This window comes from Stegodyphus dumicola, chromosome 3 (assembly GCF_044657685.1).
Source record: "Stegodyphus dumicola isolate Sdum_Otavi_A_Nest chromosome 3, ASM4465768v1".
In the NCBI taxonomy this organism is placed as follows: domain Eukaryota; kingdom Metazoa; phylum Arthropoda; class Arachnida; order Araneae; family Eresidae; genus Stegodyphus; species Stegodyphus dumicola.
In genome coordinates, this window is record NC_140770.1 from 153859504 (window position 1) to 153883915 (window position 24412).

Below are 24412 nucleotides of genomic sequence, written 5' to 3' on the forward strand. Positions count from 1 at the left end.
TTTAATTCAAAACATTTAAAGAGTTATATATCTTTGAAACCCAATTTTTCACAGACATAAAGCAGCATTTCAACACGAAGATAAGCCTGAGAAAATGCAAATAAAGGGAGATTATTTGAATTTCATCGACCTTTGCGAATTTCCCTTTTCGCAATATCTAATAATAAGAGCGTACATCCTCCAAAAAGAAAAAAAGAATTTCCTTTCAATAAATTGAGAAACGCTTCCTGTAATAAATTTCTGCTAAACTCATTCATGCTATTATCCTTTGGAACAGAGCCAACGACGCGAAAAACAAACGTATGAATTGCAAATATATGTTATCCTTTCGTTCACTTTTTCTTCTTTTTGTTGAGGAATGAATGTATTTTACGCGAGCATTAATGAAAGGATCGAATGAGCTTTCTTTTGAATTCAAAAGTTGTTCGATACAGCATTTAAATGTTGACTTCGCTAGCGAACTTCTACGTGTTGTTTTCGGATAATGAGGGATGGTTTGCTTATGTAGCATTTCTTTGTTTCTGTTATTTACGAAAGAGCTGTCTTTTCATTGCTTACAAGAATCCAACATATTTTGAACTATTTTTCTTAAGCACTTGTTTTTCTCACTTGTTTTGGCAGCACACACTAAATATTTAGCCAACCATTTAACTAGAAATTTGGACATTTCTTATATTGTTCTCCACAGACACGTTTTTCTTTGTCTTCATTTTCACCCTACAGTTGAAGTGAAGGTTTTATTACTTCCTTGTAGGAAGCACAAAAAAGAAGCATTGTAATCGCGAAAAATTTCAGGCATCATGTTTCAACGAAAATATCCATTTTGACGCTATCGAATACAATTTAATGGTGTTTTTGCGTGACATCTGTAAGTCCTTAGTCAAATTAGCCCTCACGTGCTTTGGTGTAATCATATGAACCGAACCAGAAGAATTATTTTGGCTTCTCTTCGAGAGCAACTTTTTGCTAATCTAATATATATTGTCTGGATTACAATTCAGAAAAATTCTACACGAAACTGCAACACTAGCTCCGTTCACATGCAACGCTCCTTCGCACAGCTGCCGTTAGCAAGGGGAGAAAAGGAGACATGAAAGAGTTTCGTCTTTAGGACCCGTTCAGAAGACCACCGTCTTCCTTCCCCTTTACATTTTAACGTGGTTTACTGCTGTTAATTTTGTAATCTGTACTTTCGCAACTGGTACCTGAAATTTCGTAATGGTTCCTGAAATATATATGCTTTTTAATTATTATTATTATTTTATAAGCTATTATTTAGTTCACTCTTGGTGCTTGTCGCTATGGTTAAAAGATGGTAATGGATTTTAAACTGCTTCTCGATAAGATATAGAACTCAAACTTTGTACATACACTGCTTGTGGATGTGGTGTCACGCTTTTGATTTTTAGAGGAATTGTTTTCAAATTTAAAGTTGAAACGACGTTTTGCAAATATTAACAAATAAACTGAGAATCTCAGAATATTATAGTTTGCACCATAACACACTGTGGAAGAAAAAAAAATAAATAAATAAAATAAATAAATAAATGAAATTTTTAGCGTAATTTTTTAAAAAATATTTTGGGAGAATTTTTGAAAATCGTTCATATTTTTAGACTTTTTGACGTCCATTAATTTTAAAATTTCATATCTAAAAATATATCGGTTACAAACTTCCGACATTTTCGCAGCTTATAAAACAAACTTTTCGCATTTAAAAAAGTTGATAAAGGAAATTAATTGGATGATTCTTTTACTTTTTTGAAAGATATGCAATGAAGCAGAATGGGAAATATTGGTTCTTCTTGGGCATCAATTCGAAACATCGGTTTTAAAGTAATAATCTCATTATACCACACTATTTTTATGACATTATTTAACGTTCTTATTAGATTGAAGCATAACTACTGATTATACTTGGTGATATTCTAAACACTTGTACTAGTATTTCTGAGGAAAATTCCAGAACTTTGAAGTGTTTATGTTGATAAAATAAATTTAATTAAGCTATCATCGGATTTGAGTGCAATGACAATCATTTACGAACTATAATCAATCTATTACAAACCCGTACGCACGCAACAATATTATAATTAATTAATGTATTAAAATTGTTTTGAACGCGTTTTACAAAACAAAAACAGGTAAAGAAAAATTCTACTTGCGTTTTATGAGTTTTTGCAATTTTTCTGGCCACATAAGGTTTTTAAAAATGGTTTGTAATTTATGTTTATATTTACCAATTGAATAAATAGCACTAGGTTTGATTTATATACATATGTGTGTATTGAAATTCAGTAATAAAATTTTAAAGATTTGAAATGATAAAATGTCTATTTAGACAGTCTGTATTCTTTAAACTGCAAATGCAAAGAGAAACCTTTTGCACTTTCTTCAATAAATCCTTTTACTTAAAGTTCTAAAACATATACAGGTACGGACTAAATTTTTTATTACTTTTACTGCTTATATAAAATTATATATTTTATAGAAACAAGAATGGGTTTTGCAAAACACTGAAAGGAAAAAATTATTTGAAATAAAATGTGACTGAGATCATATTTGTTTTAAAGATTTTAGATAAAAGTGTATTTTTTTTTCCTCATAAACTAATTCATTAATTGCAAAATCATTCCTTGAAGTTATTAAAAACACTCTAATAAATACAATAAAAAAACTGGGGGAGAAGACATTGAAAATTGTAGAAGAAGAAAGACATTTTAATTGCAAAATTTTTCTACAAAAATTTAAATTAAAAAAAAATACTAGCAAAAACTTTTTTTCAGCTTAAAATTATTTTGTCTCACAAAACCATTTAATAATATTCATAAAAAGTAGATGAAAATGCTTAATTTTTTTTTTAAATCATTCAAAAGGTACCGAGTCCCTTTTCACGTTGAAGCCGATATGCACTTGTCTTAACTTTAGTTTTAATTTGAACGATATTTCTGGAATACCTAGCATCAGATAACCTTGTCTGTATTTGCCTATAATTTCCGTATCTTGTACAGTTCTATCTAATTTTTTGGGGGATGCTATCACATCCCCAGACATCTATCAGCGCGATTGCTTCGCTGACAGTCCAGCGAACAGTAAATAAAATTAAGTGAACCGCGCAGTATAGTACGGGAAATCTCCCCATTTGCCCTGCTCCCGAGAGGTAAGGAACATTCAACCAAGTTCTACCTCCAATTCGGCGAGGCAGTTAATGCTTGTCCCATGTGAACGGGACACGTTGGAAGAACCGGTTTTCGCTACCGGTCGAATCTGCTCTTGTGAACGGGGCTACTGTCAACCTAAAAAGCTTCTACACTTATCAAATGTGCTTAACAAAACGGCGTTCAATTTCTGTTCCCATATGTAGATTTTTAGGCAAGAAGGCGACACAGCATCACCTACGCAGATTGCCGAGAAAATTTCTTTAAATCTGTGGATTGAGGAAATATGGGCCGCAGAAAAAGTAAAGGTAGGCAACTGACATAAAATTTACCGTTAAAACGTCCTGAATCATAAACTCCTCAACGTATAGGAAAACAATTGTCGTTAGGCTCTCTGTTTTAGTTGAAAGAGCCTCTAGTGTTTAAATGCGTAGGATTACTCACGGAACTATGAGGATGTTATTCAACAAATAAAACACACATATATTTTATTTTGTTTTCATTTATTGCATTGATTTATTCAAAATGACCAGTCGATGATATGAGAAATAGAATACATAATTTAAGATGTCTGCTCTTATGTTCCTAGTGAATGTTAAATCTATGACTGGTTGTCGAGTGTCCTTCGATAGTTTCTTGGCACCCTGCTGAGATTGAAATATTTTATGAAATCAAATGCCTTTTTCATTTCGTTTGACGTCTAGATTGAAATCTCTCATCAAAACTAATAGGAACTTCTTTATCTTCACAAACGCTTTATCAGTAATAAAGTACTTCAGTAAACCCTTCATCGATCAATTAAAGTAATCTCAGAATATTTCATGAATAAACTATGATCTACAAATCTCCTGAATTAACAGCTGGATGAATATATACGGATGCTAAATAAATCTGAACTGTGCGTTAACTCTTTGCGGCACAGTGTGTCCGGTCTGCACACACCTAAAACTTTTCTTCTGTCGCACAGAAAAATTGAATGAAAAAGGATTTATAGGTTACTTTAGGTTACTCATAACCTTCTTTATTTATAGTAGATGGCAGCTCAACACAAACCAGTCCATATATTTTAGCCATGTTTAGTTTTTTAAGATCCTCATTTTTCAAAGAAATCTTCCAGATTTTTTTAGGGTATAAAAGGAAGGGTTTGAAAAGAAATTTCTATGTTTTTTTTTTTTTTTTTTTTTTGCTGTATGCTAATCTCCTTATTCTATATTAGTTTTAAATTTTTACCTTGAAATATTGCCTAAAATCAAACGGCGAACCCTAGGTGTGCCCAGACCGGGCTCACCGATAATCTAGGACAACTGAGAATCTGTATTCTTTCTTTCTCCGCATCTCATCGGTCAGTTCATTGACAACAATGCTCGTTTCAGCACTCTTTCCGAAGCTCTATTTGTTATGTAGAGAATTTGTCTGATAGCGTTATAAAAATTATGTGAATGATTTTCTGATTTATGGAAAACTTAATTTTTATTTGATTATGAATTATTTATTTTAAGGCTTTAATTTTGGGGAAAAACAGATGCTTCTGGAAATATTATTTAGTTTAAATGAATATTATTTATTTTCTTTTATTTGCAAATCTTGTACAAACTTTTATTCATTGTGAAAGAAGCAGGGAAAGGGAGGCAATTTTTGCCAAGTCATGATTTCGCGCGCTTTGTCCTTTAGAATGTTCGAGAAAGAATTTTCATTGTTAGTTGACCTTAAGTGAGGAAAGTACGTGACGGAAAGGTCAAAGGTTGCTACTTGTCTTTCAATGTAAGTCATTCAGGTTTTGGCGATTGAGGGTCCGGTTGTTGGCTAAGTGAAGAAAGGCGCGCATGCGCGATCACCCTTATTTCCGCATTCTGGAGTTGAAAACGAAGATTTTGCCATAATTAAGGGGGCGATAAGTGAAGCCATAGTGGGAGCCCGCGTTTGTGAAGGAGACGAAGGAAATTCGAGTTGGATTCACACTTACTCTGGACTCACTCACTTCTTGGACCGACTGACTCTCGGACTTTCGGGTTTGCTGGACTTGTGGACGTTGCTCTTGAGAAAACCGGCTGGAAAGAGATCGACAATATGTAGTTCACTACGAGAGATGTTTTCCGGCGGGGAGCGGCAAATATGCTCCCCGGCCGCGTTTTGGGTTAAGAGGCGACTCTCTCTTGCTGACTGGCGGGTGGAACTTACTTGAGACGGTACTCGTGAAGCTTGCTCTTGGGATGAGTAAGAACAGGCGAGCCGTAATTGCCTAAAAAAAAACGTTTCTGGCCTGAAGCTGAAAACTCTCTTCCTTGCGGCGTGCTGGTAAAGAGGCGAAATTTGAACGAGTTACCTGCGGTTGACTGAGGACTTTCAGGACCAAGCGGATAGCCGTCCTGGGCAGCAGTGCTCCTGTTTCTGTTCTACAGTGGTGAAGTGGCGTCGATATCATGAGAACCAGTGTAAAGATGAGCCCGGCCGACGTCAACGCTTATTAAGATACAAGATGTCCACATCAAGATGTCCACTCAAGATAAGTTTTATTTTTTTGGTGTGTTTGAACTTTAGGCAAGCTTTTCAAAAACGTCCTTAGCAGTAAAAAAACAACGTCGAATCTAAAATTTAACTCTCATGCCTTAAATTGTTTCCCTTTCCTTTCTTTTAAATTACCAGACAAACCTTAAGTTTTTTTTTGAATTTTAATGAAAAGACTCTCAGATGAGGTTAAGATTTTTCTTATTGTGATGTAATGGAATAAACTGATATTTAATCTGGAACCTCTTACAGTATGTTTTCTTTATATATTTAATATGTTTTTCCTATATTTCTTGTATATGTTTTTCTTATGTTTCGATCCTCTCACGGCGCGGTCCCGGGATGCATTTTTTTTCACAACGCAAAAATGCTGTACACGTTTCACTATACGATCACAAAAATTTTGTTAGTTGGCAAATTCTTAAGAGTTTAGTTTTCCTCCCTAAGAGGAAGTAGAAACCTTCTCACGGCAAGTAGCTTCATATTTAACATTTAACATAATATGAATTTAAGATATAACATTGGTCAGCCGTGAGAGGATTTAAAGTTCAAACAAAAAAAAAATATAAACTTATCTGTTAAGACCTCTTGACCAATGTTATATCTTAAATTCATATTATGTTAAATGTTAAATATGAAGCTACTTGCCGTGAAAAGGTTTCTACTTCCTCTTAGGGAGGAAAACTAAACTATTAAGAATTTGCCAACTAACAAAATTTTTGTGATCGTATAGTGAAACGTGTACAGCATTTTTGCGTTGTGAAAAAAAATGCATCCCGGGACCGCGCCGTGAGAGGATCGAAACATAAGAAAAACATATACAAGAAATATAGGAAAAACATATTAAATATATAAAGAAAACATACTGTAAGAGGTTCCAGATTAAATATCAGTTTATTCCATTACATCACAATAAGAAAAATCTTAACCTCATCTGAGAGTCTTTTCATTAAAATTCAAAAAAAAACTTAAGGTTTGTCTGGTAATTTAAAAGAAAGGAAAGGGAAACAATTTAAGGCATGAGAGTTAAATTTTAGATCCGACGTTGTTTTTTTACTGCTAAGGACGTTTTTGAAAAGCTTGCCTAAAGTTCAAACACACCAAAAAAATAAAACTTATCTTGAGTGGACATCTTGATGTAGACATCTTGTATCTTAATAAGCGTTGACGTCGGCCGGGCTCATCTTTACACTGGTTCTCATGATGTCGACGCCACTTCACCACTGTAGAACAGAAACAGGAGCACTGCTACCCAGGACGGCTATCCGCTTGGTCCTGAAAGTCCTCAGTCAACCGCAGGTAACTCGTTCAAATTTCGCCTCTTTACCAGCACGCCGCAAGGAAGAGAGTTTTCAGCTTTAGGCCAGAAACGTTTTTTTTTTTTAGGCAATTACGGCTCGCCTGTTCTTACTCATCCCAAGAGCAAGCTTCACGAGTACCGTCTCAAGTAAGTTCCACCCGCCAGTCAGCAAGAGAGAGTCGCCTCTTAACCCAAAACGCGGCCGGGGAGCATATTTGCCGCTCCCCGCCGGAAAACATCTCTCGTAGTGAACTACATATTGTCGATCTCTTTCCAGCCGGTTTTTTCAAGAGCAACGTCCACAAGTCCAGCAAACCCGAAAGTCCGAGAGTCAGTCGGTACAAGAAGTGAGTGAGTCCAGAGTAAGTGTGAATCCAACTCGAATTTCCTTCGTCTCCTTCACAAACGCGGGCTCCCACTATGGCTTCACTTATCGCCCCCTTAATTATGGCAAAATCTTCGTTTTCAACTCCAGAATGCGGAAATAAGGGTGATCGCGCATGCGCGCCTTTCTTCACTTAGCCAACAACCGGACCCTCAATCGCCAAAACCTGAATGACTTACATCGAAAGACAAGTAGCAACCTTTGACCTTTCCGTCACGTACTTTCCTCTCTTAAGGTCAACTAACAATGAAAATTCTTTCTCGAACATTCTAAAGGACAAAGCGCGCGAAATCATGACTTGGCAAAAATTGCCTCCCTTTCCCTGCTTCTTTCACAATGAATAAAAGTTTGTACAAGATTTGCAAATAAAAGAAAATAAATAATATTCATTTAAACTAAATAATATTTCCAGAAGCATCTGTTTTTCCCCAAAATTAAAGCCTTAAAATAAATAATTCATAATCAAATAAAAATTAAGTTTTCCATAAATCAGAAAATCATTCACATAATTTTTATAACGCTATCAGACAAATTCTCTACATAACATATTCAATCTGTATGCCACTTTGGGCACACCCACAGAATTAAAACGATAATTGCTATCTTCACAAAATTTGGCTTGTGTACTCCTCTAGGCCTAATTAGACTGCCTACCTTTTTTTTAAATCAAAGTTCCGACTTTAAAAGGTAGCGTGCCGGAAAGGGTTAACAATTACATCAGCCATACAATTATCGCTTCTTCTGAATCCTGTATTATCTTACGTTGCTTAACAGTAAATGCGTTTGGTACACAATCAGCTATACTCGTCAAATTTCTATTATTCGCAACACCATTAGCTCGGCCAAATAAAATAAAATAAAGCAAACACCACCTGAACACACTGACTGTCTACCAGACGAACGTGCCACTGACAAGCGCTCGCGCATGGTCACGGAGCTTTACCAAAATTTGGCGCAAAATTTTGACGCGTCACTGTGCATATACTTTACATCCAATTTTGGTTTTTCCTAATGTGCTTTTCATCTATCTAATGATGTGTTTAGACTGATTGTTACATTTGTAATTTTGACGATATAAGCTTACGTGCACACCTCAAATAGCGTCTTGATTTTTGCTTTCGCATCAGATCATTATGGAAGAATGGAATCCTACGTTAAAACAATGTAAAATCGAAGTCTCGCATTCCGTTAAATCAAGCCTTTTACTGATAATCTGAATAGAAATGAATCTTAATACACATGAAAGATGTATAAACAGTGCCTCACTGTACATCTCTGGAATAATATTATATGATGTTGTAGAGACATTAGGTATTTTTTGGAAGCAGGAAAGAGAAAAATTTAGCAAACGCCTTAGCCGGGAATCGAACCACGGACCTCTGGAATACCGGCCCAGCGTGCAGAACCACTGCACCACGAAGGCACGCTAGGAAGGCGGGAGAAATACTTTATAATGTCTTAATTCATAAACAAATTTTTTAAGGTATGTTTAATAATATTGTAGTCAATATTTGGAGAATAACATACCGGCCAAAAGTATAGATCATTTTTAATTTGCCTTCAGATAGTGAATTATTTTGAAATAAAATTTCTTATTTTATTAACAGTGATAACTTGAAAACTAAATTTTAACGATAATATTGTCTCAAGTGCAAATTGTTGCTCCAGTTTGAATAATGAACTTGTAGTTTTCGACATGAAAGAGCAAGCATTTTAATGACATTTCATTTAAATATGCACACAAATTGTTTCTCTCGGTCGTACTGTGTACTAACTGACCTTCGAAGTCCCCCACTTCTATATCAAACTAGTGCAATTTCTTCCTCCAATATGTTCTGCATTTTCTATTTTGGCATTTTAATCGGTTTATGTAGTCTGATTATCCAAGTAAAGAATGAAAGACATTTTTAATAATCGTTGCTTCTGCATAATTTCGAATAGCTATCTAAAATCCTTTTTTCTTGAGATATTTCATCTTAATCATACAAGCTGTTTAAAATTAACATAAGGTCTCTCTATTAAAAAAATTATTCTATTCGATCCTAAAAAAGAAATTTCTGTGTTACTCGCATTACAATTTATGTCCAGATAGTATGGGAATTGAATATGTTTTCGTGTTTGATGACTCAAACCTTCCCTAGGGTACAATGGAAAGAGAAGAAAAAATTAAAACGTCTTATTCCTTAATGGACTTTACCTCTTGTAGCTTAATGCTGCTTGTTTTCTTCTAATTCATGTCTTCCCATTTCTTTTCTCCGTTATATTTCTATCGCTGATATCCGAGATCGCATTTTATCTGTTCTTTAAAAAAAAACTTGTCTTATACGATTTAAATCTAATTTCCTTAAAGTAGGGTAATTAATTCTTATAGGACGTATTCGAGAATAAAAGTACTCATGAAATACAAACACTAGGATTTAATGAACTGTAGCTTTATTTCTTTTAACTTTGTTTGGATGGACACTCTTGCCATCGCATAGGTGCACCTCCCAGCACGCAGTCAAGAACAATAATGGCTGCTAGCTAACCACGTTGCTGTTTTCTCTCATCCTGGTTGCCAGATCACTTCTGCCTTAACATACCGCCCAGGTTGGGCATTTGTTACATAATTAACAATGATCAAAATTAAACAGTTTTAAATCACCATATAGTCCAAATCATATATCACAAAATTTAAATTGATACACATGAACAAAAGCAATAAACATAATTTACACAGAACATGAAATGCACAACATCTAAATTAAAATACAATGCATATATAATAATTTTTTGAACTCAGGAAATATACATGAAATTATGTAACATCTACTGGTAGTACAGCTAATTTAGTTATTGGTCTTTTTAAAAAAGCTGACTTGGTTTTTACAATACAAACTCTAACCTTTTTATCCTTACCATAAATTTCCTCTTCTATTTTATCCAGTAACCAAGTCGAAGTGGACATGTTGTCTTCCTTTACTAAAACTATAGTGCCCTTTTTAACGTTATCCTTAGATAAATACCACTTAAATCGTTGCTGTAAATGACTGATGTAATCATTTTGCCATCTTTTCCACAAATATTGCGTTACTTTAGTAGTGCGCTGCCAGCGCTTTAAAGAACTATCAGAAAAATCAGTTAAATCAGGCTCTGTTATTGATGTTAAAGGTCGCCCGACTAGAAAGTGTGCGGGAGTAAGAGCTTCTAAATCATTGGTGTCATTTGACAAAGGGAATATTGGACGTGAATTTAAAATTACTTCAATCTGGTTCAAAATTGTAAGAAACTCCTCAAATGTAAAAATCAATTTCCCAACTGCACGGTTAAGATAAAACTTAAACGACTTAACACCTGCCTCCCAGATACCTCCAAAGTGAAGAGCCCTGGGAGGGATAAACTTCCAATGAATTCTTTCAGATGTCAGATATTTGGTTAAGAATTCATCAGGGTATTTCAACAAATTGTAGAGTCGCTTCAATTCATTGCTAGCCCCAACAAAATTTCGACCGTTATCGCTAAATAAGGACGCGCATTTACCCCTTCTAGAAGTAAATCGCTTCAGAGCTGCAATAAATGATTCTACAGACAAACTTGAAACGATCTCGAGGTGGACTGCACGAGTCAAGAGGCAAACAAAAATTGCAACATAAATCTTGTGCACTACGCTCTTCTTCTGAATTGTATACTTTATACCAAAAGCGCCACAAAAGTCAACACCAGTATGGTTAAAGGGAAAAGATGGATTTAGTCTCTCTAATGGTAAATTTCCCATCTTTTGATCCAGCAATACTGGTTTTACCTTGGCACACGTAACACATTCTTTTACTATCTTTCTAGCAAGATTACGTCCACTTATCGACCAAAATTTTTGTCTAACACTATGCAAGAGCGCTTGTGCTCCAGTATGAAAGTTTCGAATATGGTAGTGTAACATAATTAAATCAGTTTATGATTTTTTGGCAGGATAACAGGGTGCTTTGTGTTAAAGGGTAAGTTAGCTTCCTGCATTCTACCACCTACTCTAATAACTTGAGATTCATCTAAAAAGGGACATAAAAAGTTAACTGACTATTTTTACATACTTCCCTTTTCTTGCTTAAGTTCTTGAAGTCTTCAGGAAAGCTTTGATATTGGACTAAGGAAAGTAATTTACTTTCGGTTAACGAAACCTCATCTACTGTCAGATGACCTACTTGTTTTTCTTTGGATCTACAATTTCTTATAAATCTTAAAACATAAGCAAAAACATTAATTAATTTAGCATAACAATTAGTAATACTAAAACCATAATCCAAAAGAGAATTTTTAATAGTTACTGTCACATTTATATTAGAAATAAGTTTCATTTCGCGCACATAGTTCTCATTTGAATTTTCAAAGTTGTTATTAACATTATTATAATTAATGACCTGTTGATGCAGAAAATTTGGTTCTTGAAACCACAAATAGTTGTCAGCAATAATTTCCGTCTCAGACCACGAGAAATTAGGTCAGCGGGATTGTCTGCGGTTCTGACATGTTGCCAGCAGAAATCCTTAGTTAGCTTTTGGATACAAGCTACTCTGTTTGACACAAACACTTTTAGAAGTTAAGGAGATGTAGCAATCCAGGCTAACACAATTGTTGAATCTGTGTACAGAATAACCTTGTCAAAATATAAACTCAAAGATGTTATTACCTTACACACAAGTTTGAAAAGGAGCTCTGCTGCAGACAACTCTAGACGAGGAATGGTTATTACTTTGATAGGCGATACTCGAGATTTGCTGCAAAGTAAAGTCACTTTAACTTCGCCAGTTTCATAGACACAACGCAAGTAAATTACTCCACCATATCCAAACTTTGAAGCATCAGCAAAACAGTGGAGCTCAGTTTCTTTAATTGATTCTATTAGAGTATAACGAGGTACTTTGATTTGTTTCTACTCTGGTAGGGCCTTTTGAAATGTCTCCCACTCTTGTCGCTCTTTGAAAGAAAGTGGATCATAGCCTTTGCAAGAATATCTTAGCACGCATGATTACAGGCCCTAGGAAACCTAAAGGATCAAACAGTTTAGCAATATCTGCCAAAACCGTGCGTTTTGTACAGATTTGTGACGAACTAGACACAGTAAAACTAAGAGAGTCTTCTTCTGGATTCCATCTTAAACCCCGAGTCTTTACGGTGCTTTGTAAAGATTCTCCAAAACGACACTCTTGTTTTTCGAATGGAACTTGTTCTAAAAGAATTTTTTTGTTTGAGCACCACTTGTGCAATTCCATTTTCACAGATTGTAGCATGGCTATTAACTGCCGCTGCAATTCTACAGCAGAGGTGACATCTTCTGCACCAGACAAAATGTCATCAACATAAAAATCGTGTCATTTTAGAAGCCAATGGGTACTTATCCTTTTCATCTAAGGCTAACTGCTTCAACAGTCTTGTTGCTAAAAAAGGCGCTGATTTTTTTCCATATGTTACCGTAAGTAATTGATAAAGTTTAGATGCATCATTCAAAGTATTTTTCCAAAGTATGCATTGAAGTTTGCGTTGCTCAGGATCTATACGAATCTGCCGATACATTTTACATATATCAGCAGTGAAAGCCACCTTGTGTTTTCTAAATCGTAGCAAGATAGAAAACAGGTCATCTTGAACTACACCTCCATTCATCAAACAGTCGTTTAATGAAAAACCAGACGATGAAGGAGCCGATGCGTCGAATACCACTCGTAACTTAGTTGTACTGCTCTCTGCTTTATAAACACCATGATGAGGCATTATGTATTTAGGAGTTTCCGACACACCCTGCATTTTTTGCATATGCCCTAACGCTTCATATTCACTCATGAACTCACAATACATCCTAGATATGTCAGGGGTTTTGTCTAGTCTCTTCCACAAATTATTTAACCGTTGGGTGGCCTATTGCGAAGAATCACCCAAATGAACATCTTGCCTTAATGGTAGAGTCACTACATATCTACCCTCAATATCCCTCTGATGGGTTTTCACAAAATGCTCCTCACATTCTACTTCTTCTTTATTTTTTATTTTGAGAGATTCTGTAACAGCCTCAATTTCCCAAAAGGACTTGATTATTGAATTTAAGTCTTCTTCGACTTTCACGAATCCGCACTGAATCGTATTGCCTGAATTTGAACTAACATTTACACCGATAGCAATGTATCCAAATACGGAATTTTGAAGAGTTAATACGTAAGTACCGAGTTAAATTAGAATTTCGTGGATGAATTTGATCAGCCTTCAGTAGTTCATAAAAGCATTCTGCACCTAACAAGGCATCTATTTTCTGGGGTTTGTTAAAATGAGGATCCGCTTGTTTGATCTTTTGCGGAAGCTGTGAAAATGAAAAATTAAAATAATTCACTGGTACTAAATCATTAATTTTAGGTACAACAAAGAATTCAAGAGCTCTGTGGTAATCACGCTTGTTTGATATCACAGCAGTAAGCTTGGATTTTACCGATAGAGCTATTCCATTTAAACATGAAATTGATATGTTAATTTTATTCCCTTTTATTCCAAGCCTATTAGCGAAATCATAGGTAAAACACGAACATTGACTTCCGCAGTCAAGTAAAGCTCGACAAGCAATAAAATTCCCGCAAGAATCTTTAACATAAATAATAGCAGTAGATAGTAATACCTCCTTCGAAATCACTTGAGAAGCAGTTACAGACGAACCAATAAATTCCGAATTGATTATTTGGTTGCAATTAGATAATATTTCAAAACATCTGGCATCAGCGTTCAGCTCCGAGTTGTCTAATAAAGGGGGGTCAGAATTATTAGCCGGTGCTTTCTCCCTCCCCACACAACTCGCTATGGTAGCAGGTGATTGCGAAATGTCTTGATTGGGAAAATGCAGTAAACTATGGTGTTTTTTCATGCATTTTGAACAGCTGAATTCTGAACGACAGTTCTTTGCAGAATGAGTCGGATTAAAACCCAAGCAATTAAAGCATAATTTATGTTTCTTAACAAATTCAAGACGTTCACTTACAGTCATTTTCAAGAAAGAATTAAATTTATACAACTTGTGAAAATTTTTACTTTTACAACAAATACATTTAAAATCTTGACCTTTAACATTTGACAATAAGGCAGTCAGTCACCTTTTAAATAGGTTGACCCTTTTTTGCATTAAACACATTAGATGACTTTGATGACTGAAAAGTTCTAGCATGATTTTTTAGAAATGTAATAAGCTCAGATAATTTAGGTAACTCACTTGTTTTTGAATCTCTTTCCCACCAAAGACGAGTGGAAACATCCAATTTTTGCAGCAAAATATATGCAAGAAATGTTTTTGCGAATCCCTCTATTTTTTGGTCTAATATTTCCAGAGACCTTACAATTTCATTCACTGTGTCTACTAATTTTAAAATAGAAAACGGGCTTTCATTTTGAATGGGAGAAATTGACATGAAACGCTTTATCTGGGCGAAAACCTGATCACGTTTATTGGAGTATCTCTCTTCTAAAAAATCCCAAGCAATTTTATAGTTACTGTCACAAATTGTGACTGATTGAATAATCCTAGCTGCTTCGCCATGAAACAATAACTTCAAATACGAGAGCTTTTGGGAATCCGATAATACATTAATTATTATTATGAATGCTTGAAATGAAAAGATCCCGAAAGCTTAACCAATCTTGAATATTTCCACTAAAAGATGGCAAGTTTAATTTAGGTAATTTCATACCTTGTGCACTGGTATTTTCTATCTTTACATTACTTGCATCTTTAGCACTAAATTTTGACATTTGCCGTTTAACCTTAACCCACAAAGTATCAATGCTGTCTTGAACAGTTTGCTGTTCAGTTACATATTTGTCAAACTCTTTTTCATCAACTACTTCAAATAATTTACCAAAAATCTCTAACCACTCATTATTAAATTTTGCACATTTATTTTCAAAAGGTTGTAACTGAAATTCATCACAAGTATTTTTTCGAAATCTGAAGTTGCTTTCGTTATACTTGACTTTCTTCTTAATTAAAAATGCTTCCATAATTAACGTTAATTAATAATACCGAACATATATGAGCAAATTCACTTACCTCCGTTTGAGGTAAACCGAAATTTCTAAATCCAAACACACACTAGTTTGTAATTATCTTGTCGAATGCGAAGTAACATATCACACTTTTTTATCAATTTAACACTTCACCTTTAAGCTTTTTAACCAGCACTTTATCCACAGGCACTAATCTTCCTACCGGGTTGCACGGACCACAATAATCGAGAATAAAAGCACTCATAAAATACAAACACTAGGATTTAATGGACTGTAGCTTTATTTCTTTTAACTTCTGTTGGGATGGACACTCTTGCCATCGCATAGGTGCAACTCCCAGCACGCAATCAAGAACAATAATGGCCGCTACCTAACCACGTTGCTGTTTTCTCTCATCCTGGTTGCCAGATCACTTCTGCCTTAACAGAACGCATTGTTTTTAAAACTCAATGTTCTTTCAAGAAGTGTAAATATGAAATTGAATGCATTCCTCTATTTTGAAACAAAAAGAAAAATACCGTATTTGACGGCATATAAGACTCACTGTCATATAAGACGCACCCTTATTTAGAAGGCCACATACAAGGGAAAAAAGTTTCAATAGTCCGCGCGACAACGCGGTATCACAATAACTTAAAATGTGGTTTCTTTTAGTTCTCACGTTTCGTAAAAGCCAAATAAACAATCATTGAATGCAATTACCAAACATATTTTTATTTAGGAAAATGAACAAACGGCAAGCTATTTTGAATATGATATGTAAATTTCAATAATGAATAAATGAATGAACGGCAAGCAATCAAACATAATACAAAGTAAAGCAGAAACAACAAAAAACACAGATTCAAGGAAAACGTTGCCTCTCATGAAATTAGACTTTAATCACTTTCAAAACCATAAAAATCCTTTTCACTATCATCATCATCGAAAACGAGAATATCGTCATCACTACTGTTTCCGTCATCGCTAGTATCACCTTCTTCAAATAATGCGTCGTCTTCTGTTCCGTCAAGAGCATTACTGATTCCGCACTTCTTAAAGGACTTAACAATTACTTCTGCCTTTACGTCCTCCCAAGATCTTTTTACTCACTCGCACACTTGTGAAATAGAGGACCGCTTCATTCTACCTGAGGGTGTGAGGGCGTGATGTGGCTCTCCTATCCACTTGTTCCATCGTTCTCGCACTTTTTCCTTAAATGGCTTATTCACCGATACATCTAAAGGCTGCAATTGGCTAGTCAGTCCACCAGGAATGACAGCTATCTGGGGTTTTAATTCTCTCGCTTTATTCTTTATGGTTTCAGTTCGATGGGTGCTAAACCGATCCAAAACCAAAAGAAAGGGTTTTCTTCAAAGAGAGGTTCAAAAGAGGAGTCCACCAGGTCGTCCCGCCCATACGTTCTGTAACCACAGTTTCATTCCAGCTTCGTCCATCCAGCCTTTCGGATGAACGTGAACAATTACACCCGTTGGAAGTTTTTCTTTCGGATGAGTTTTTCTTTTGAATATGAAAAACGGCGGTAATTTTGAACGACATGTGTGTCGATACTGATACCGACACGTGTGTCGGCTGAGTCAAAGAATGTGTATGTAAAGAAGGAAAGGCTACATAGACGTAATGTGACCGTCGAACCTGTTCGTACTTCGACATCAGCTTCGAGCTTTGGCGCTTTTTGATGACAGATATTTCACGCATGCGCAAAATAATTATGGCAGATGTAGAAAAGTTATGTGTGTCTAGACCTTTTTCCGGGTTAAAAATAGCATTCAGTATTGAAAGTTAGCCTGTGTCCTTCACATATAAGACGCAGGTAACTTTTTTGAGACCAAATTTAGGAAGAAAAGTGCGTCTTATATGCCGTCAAATACGGTATTAGTTATAAATAAACGGACGTTTTAAAATTCCACCGCTTATTGGCGAAAACTGTAACCTTTAATTTTTTACTCGGGCAAGATTAACGGGCCCGGATGCAAATTCTTTCGTTAGCTGTAGCTAGATATTATTGAATGAGATGAATCTAAAGCAAAAGGATTTCGTGCTACTTTTTTTAAACTTAGAACTCGTGCTACTTTTTTAGCAAGAACTTCGTGCTACTTTTTTAAACTTACTTTTTTTAAACTTAGAACTTAGGCCATTTACAATTTCTTAATGACAAGAATAAAACCAGTAATAATTGGTATAATTCTTTACAAATTAAAACTGTTGCATAACGTTTAACCAACGCTTATATCGTTACCTAACCGCTCTGGAAAGGCAAAAATCATCTTATTACCTAAAATAATACTTGTTGAAATTTTTCTCCTATATCTGAATATTTTACTAATTACGAAGACTGTTCGCAGATATTTAGACGATTTTGCTTTGCTATTAAAAAACAATCATCTGCTTGGAAATTGTTTTAACTGTCACTATAATTTTAAAAGTATAATTGTCTGTTACTTGACAGTTTTGTTTTCATTTAGAATGGCGCTTTTAAAGAAGCAGTGGAGGGAAGGCTATATTTGCGCACTTTTATGAAGACATTTTTCGTATCTAAGTATTAAAAAAAGATATGAAAGCCATGGGTTTTCAATAGCTAAAGCTAAGATAAGTAATATTGTCAAACGAAAGAGAAAAAGTCAAAGTTTGGCTTCAAGGGGTAAAATTGTTCCAAGTACATATCCAAGGACGAAACGGAATGTTTCGAATGTTGAAAATGTAAGATCCTTTATGTTAAAAGATAATCCACCAAGTCAATGACAATCGCAAAATCATTAAAAATGCTCAGTGTCAACTGTAAACAAAGTAATTAATGCTGATTTTAGTCCACCGAATGACAAACACGCTGCAGAGTTCTTTGTGCGAAACATTTATCCGGACAAAAAATGAGAAAAAAGTGTTGTCATAATAGTTGAATCTTGGGTGTATTTAAATGACTGTAAGAAAAAGAGATCCATTTATTATCATCAAAGAGCAGAAAAATATCTTAAAACATGGTTCATAGAATCTAAAGAAAGGTTTTCAAAGGGATTTATGATTTTTGCCGGTTTTTCATATAACGGCAAATTAAAAACAAACCGATTGGAGCAAAATGTTAAGATCAACTCCACATATTATCAGGAACACATCTTCTACCCGGTTTCCAAATATGAAATACCTTCTCTTTAGCCACGGTGTCATCCATCAGTAGAAATGCTTCAAGACAAAGCAAGCAGCCACACGTCAAAATCCACTGTTTATTTCCTGGATAAAGTGGAACAAGAAACGGGTATCAAAGGCCGTACGAAATCATATCCCTAATAAATGTTCTGATGTATCACTCATTGAGTTTCGCCCTTCTAGACTTTTAAGAAGAGGATTGTCCAAACGTCGAATGACAATACTCATTGGTCTTCGATGTTATAATAAATGGTGTGTTGAATTAAAGGATTAGCAAATGTAAATCAAATGAATTGCTTACTTAGTTAATCGCGTTGTGTAGCAATAACCCATAATTACTTACTCACGTGCAGATTAAAATGTGTGATCTAGAAAGGAATATGAAATCGAAGTACTTACCCCAAAGTATGACAACTGTATGTTACCAAATCAATTATATTTTATTCTTCATCTTTGATATTGAAATGAGCATTAATATAAATAAAATTATCACCCAGACAGACGAATAAATTTGAACATCAAGCACGAGTGATGCGCATCACCATAATTAACGTTGCACTCAGAATAAAGTCAATCTTTCTTCATCGGCTCGAAACAAAGCCTTGGTGTAAAAGGAACAATCTCGCTAAAAGAATTTTCATGTGTGGCAGACAGCATCGAAGGAACAGCAAAGAAAAGCAGGAAAATGGCACATCGCATCGTCCAGGGAGAGGACAGACCGAAGCCCGTCCTACACCCTCGAACGCCAGCAGAAGAAGAACGAGAAACCGGTTGTTGCAATCTCTTTCGTTGTTGTCCTTGAGCGGTTGTGGATAGCACACCTGACGCTGAATAATGTGGAGGCTTGCCTGCACATTCGGAAAGCTGTTGAAGAGGAATGGTAAAGCTACCTCTTCTGATACTACAAAAGGCTTTATTTTTATTGTCTTTGAAATTACGAGGTAGGAAGATACTGAAGAATAAGGGGTTATCGAACAGAACATTTAAAACACAAAAGTTTTAGGTAAAATATTTCTGTAAATACAATGGAAAGTTGTGTAAAATGTATGTAGCCTCCGAGTATGATAAGTTTTGGTATTATTAACTATCTATTTAATTTCCAATTATATTTTATATACAAAATCTCTCACTTTATGAATGCTTCTAAATGCTCTTTTCTTTCCTTTTACAGGAATGATTTAAACACCTGCAGTGTTGCTTTCTTCAAAACATTTGAAAACTTCAAGAACGCATGCTTAAAGAAGGAATTATTATGCACTTCGTGAAAGTCTTTTGTAGAGCTTAACTCTTTAGCATCAAAATACATACGTGTATTGTTAGTGTTTTGGTGTTTATGTCAAACTTGAATAATCAGTGGTTTTAAAAATCTTTTGTTCCGTTTTACTGGACATGTTTCTAAGAATTCTGAGAAGTTAATCCGATCATTTCATAGAGTTACTACTAAAAGTATGCAAATATTAGCAATGCTCTTATTAATTATTCTTTAATTTTGTTTTATTTTGTTAAAACATTATGAGGAGTTTAGCAAGAATCGCAACCAGAAAGCAGTTTAGTAAATGACAACTTCAGTATACTCATAAACATTTTTAAGAGTTTCAGAAAGTCAGCGTGCGAAAGAATATCATAGCTTGCAGTTCTATCTTAACAGAACTTAAAATTACATTTTACTTTTAAACATATCACATTATTTTGCTGACACTGTAGTCGTGTTGCTTATATTCAGAAAAAAAAAATCGTAAAGCAAGTTTTTCGTAATGAATTTTCAAGAGACTGATGTTAAAGAATTGACCAATCACGACCATGAAGGTACGAGTAAGTACAATTTATTTTTATATAATTCAAATATTTTATTAAATAGGAAAAAGAAATATCTTTTATAATTAAGCTTTTATGTTAAAACGTTGATGTGTTTCGTACCGGATTCAATATGCCCAAAGAAATACTTTATTTTTAGGCAATAGGAAATACTTACAAGTAAATCTTCCGATTTAGAAATGAAAATTAATGTCTGGCATAAGTCCTCGTTTTTTTTTTTTTTTTTTTTTTTTTTTTTTCTACTGCATGGCACTCTCTCGATAAAATTCCCAATAACTTTCTCACATATCTGCCTACCTAGGTGACTAATGATGCGTTCAATTTCCACTTTATTTTTTTTCTTACTCTTTAAGTTCGGATTCTTCGGGACTTACTATAATAGCGCCATGAAAATTAGCGATGGCTCTACAAATGAGCTGTATCCAGAGAGTTGTGATTTAATGCCGGCTGACCGAACCTGTGTCCTCAAATTTTTTTTATTAATCTGCGATTTCTTGATCCATTAGGTTCATTTTCACCTCCAAAGATTGCACATTTAGGTTTAGGACTTTTCGCCGTAGCCATTTGGCCGCCGCCATTTCACTGACAGGACAGTCCGTCAGCAGCTGATTCACCTTCGGCCATTTCGCCATCAAGTAAAAGTGAAATACGTAATAAAGGTTGCTTATAATAAGTACATAATTCTTTAAAAATATGGGATGTAAAGACATTACACATAGCTAGTTAGGAAATTATATCAGTATCAAATAAAACAAAATTATCACATTTCATAATTTCGTAATCAATATAACTGTTATGAAGCCCTTTCCTTTCAATTCTTGTTTTCCACTTACCACTCCTTACAAGAATGCGTTTTTAGAAGCGCGTTCAATGCAAATCAGTTATGAGCAGTATTTAAAGAAAGCTCTACTTACTTCGAAAGTGAGAATTTTTAGGAGTCCTTAGTGGTCCTTCTGGGTATTTCATTCTTTAATCTATTACGTTCGGCCTTTGTGTACATGCTTTTTGATAATCGCCGGCTAGTTTAAATTAAGAGTCAACTAAGTTAGGTATTGGTGTCTAGCTTCGGCTAAGTCTATTTCAGTTAGCATTAGTTTAGTTTCTTATTTTCTTATCCTGACTTAATCTGGTCCATTTTACAGGAACGCCCGAGTGGGGCTTTCCTGTAAGCCCCAGAAGGGGTCATCTGTTATCATTTTTGTGAGTGAATTAAAGAGTATTTTAACCCTTCTCGTGTCTTCGAAATGAGCAATCGCCTTCGCCGGAATCGAACCGCGGACCTCTCAATTAAGCGCTGAGCGTGCAGACCACTACACCACGAAGGCTCGTTAAGAAGGCTGAAGAAATACCTTATAAACAAAACATCTGGTTCTTTTAAGGCAAACGTTTACAAAGATGTTTTTTCATAACTTTTTTAGAGCAAATGTTCGCATGCTGTTTGTTTTAAAATGCTTGCAAGAAATCGAGTATTAATCTAAAATCAAAAACAAAATTTTTAAAGTATATGAAAACTGTGCTCATGAAATAGTATCTTAAAAATGGTCGATTTATGTTTAAGTCTTAAAAGAATTTTCTTTTATTATGAACGTTATATTATATTAGGTTTAACTGTAATAGTATGCATTATTTTGTTATTGTACATTATATTTATAATTATATTATATTTCATCTCAGTTATGAATGCTTTTAGTTGCTGATTAGAATTATCACAAAATTGTTTTAAACTAAATATGATGTGGCGAGGTATAATACAAGCATTTAACCCTTTCCGGCACGCTACCTTTTAAAGTCGGAGTTTTGAAAAAAAAAAAAAAAAAAAAAGTAGGCAGTCTAATTAGGCCTAGAGGAGTACACAAGTAAAATTTTGTGAAAATAGCACTTATCGTTTTAATTCTGTGGGTGTGCCCAAAGTGGCACACTGATTAAATAGAGCTTCGAAAAGAGAGCTGAAACGGGCATTGTTGTCAATGAACTGACCGATGAGATGCGGAGAAACAAAGAATACAGACTCTCAGTTGCCCAGTCTGGGCACACCTAGGGTTCGCCGTTTGATTTTAGGCAATATTTCAAGGTAAAAATTTAAAACTAATATAGAATAAGGAGATTAGCATACAGCCAAAAAAATAACATAGCATAAGGAGATTAGCATACAACCAAAACAAATAACATAGAAATTTCTTTTCAAACAATGCTTTTTATACCTTAAAAAAATCTGGAAGATTTCTGTGAAAAATGAGGATCTTAAAAAACTAAACATGGCTAAAATATGTGGGCTGGTTTGTGTCGAGCTGCCATCCACTATAAATAAAGATGGTTCAGAGTAACTTATAGTAACCTATAAATCATTTTTCATTCAATTTTTCTGTGCGTACAGAAGGAAATTTTTAAGTGTGTCTAGACCGGACACACCGTGTCGCAAAGGGTTAAGGAAAAATATGTCTTGGCGTTGGATCGGTCCGACGGCAAAATGGCATAACGTCTAAATGGCGACGTCGAATAGTCCATTCCGACTGCAATATAGCTTCCTAATAGTCTGGACATAACACTTGCCATTCTTGAAATGAATTTTCACAATCAAAACTCGCTGTTCCTTTGTAGAGTGCTTCAAGCTGATTAAGCCCCAGCGAAGCTGCAAAATGAACTGGCAATCATAAAATACCAATCTTTCCAGGACAAATCAAACTCGTTATTCTTAAATGAGAACACCTGCCTTCTGCAAATATCTAAATATACTTTTCTAAAAATAAAGAACTTTTTATGGATGTATTAAATCCAGTACTTTCGTTGGTATAACCTACATAAACAGCTGGTGTTTTAAAGGACGTAATTTATTTATGAAAAGTATTCACTGAGTATACATATAACTGAAGGATGCAATTTAGGAAACTTTCAAAATCATCATCTTATTGATATTTCTGTTGTTCAATAAGGAGGGTTAACAGTCTTGTATAAAATGTGCTCGATATTATGAGGTTCATAAAAGATACACCGAAGTGAACGGACATGGTTTAAAATATTTTGCTCAAATATATGGTGTGGAGTTTTAATGATATGTATCAAAATTGTATTCGTAAATTAGTAGAAATTAAAGTAGGAAGTTTTGAGGTGTACGACTTTGGTAAGGTTAATAGATACCTTTGATTCCAAGCAAAAGAGTGCCAAAACCAACGACTTAATTTCCGAACAACCGTTCATACCCTGAGTTTGTTCAAAAAGCTTTACTACGTTCGCTATGTGTATCTCATAGCAATATTCGTCAGATGAGAGCTGTAAATCCTATCAAATAAACAATAAGAGTACAAAAAATATATTTTAAATACAGTGCATAATAAATAAAAAAGTATAAAGAAATAACGAATTACTTAACTATACGGTACGTACCTTGGATTGTCATTTTTGAGGCATATATGGTTGGAGTGAGGATGAGTCTGGCAGATCTTTACAAGGGAGAAGATAATTCTATGTCTGAATTGCCCTCTGAAAGCTTATCGAGACGGAAAGCGAACATTTGTGATGAGAGAGCTCTTTGAGACGCGAAAGGATTTTCTGTATTAAAGCCAGCAACACCGACTTTTGATGCATCTTTCTTTACAGTACAAGTGTCCATACTTGTCTGAATAGGTTAATTTTTCCCCGTCATAAATAAGATAAGCTGAATGGCATCAGATTTTAGCAGACCTGGAGGAATTTATGTCTTGGTTGTCCGAAGAAATATGCTTGAAACTCTTTTCGTTAAGAAAGACATTTCACTCTTTGAGAACAATTTTTTCGTATTTGCGAAGATTCGTAAGATGGAGAGAATCTCAATTTTTAGAAAAAATTCGTATGATATATTTTTTGATACTGATGTTATCAAGGTTTTGATTGGTCATAGGAATTTCCCTGTTTACATTTACTGCTTTGTAAATGAATGTAACCATTGAAAAGTTACAGGTGATTGCCGAACTTCCTGGAGGCATGTCTATTAATTTAATTAACTAGAGATAAATATCTTATAGATGTAGTAAAGAATGCTTTTGTAGTTTATAGAATTCAATTATTTCAATTATTTTGTAGAAATCTAAATTTTGTGTAAATGATAATCACGAACTATGAGGTAAT

At 34.7% G+C, this 24412-nt stretch overlaps 1 protein-coding gene across 7 annotated transcripts in view; it reads left to right on the forward strand.

Moving 5' to 3' along the window:
- Positions 1-24412, forward strand: part of LOC118188177 (uncharacterized) — a 728837-nt gene that overhangs the window by 603873 nt on the left and 100552 nt on the right. For 6 of the 7 annotated variants that reach the window (XM_085813502.1, XM_085813503.1, XM_085813499.1 and 3 more), the window contains one exon: positions 19668-20308. In XM_085813502.1, coding sequence (XP_085669628.1) covers positions 20251-20308 — 58 coding nt within the window. In that variant the 5' untranslated portion in view covers positions 19668-20250. The remainder of the gene's footprint in view (positions 1-19667; positions 20309-24412) is intronic. The other variant, XM_085813505.1, reaches the window with a different exon arrangement.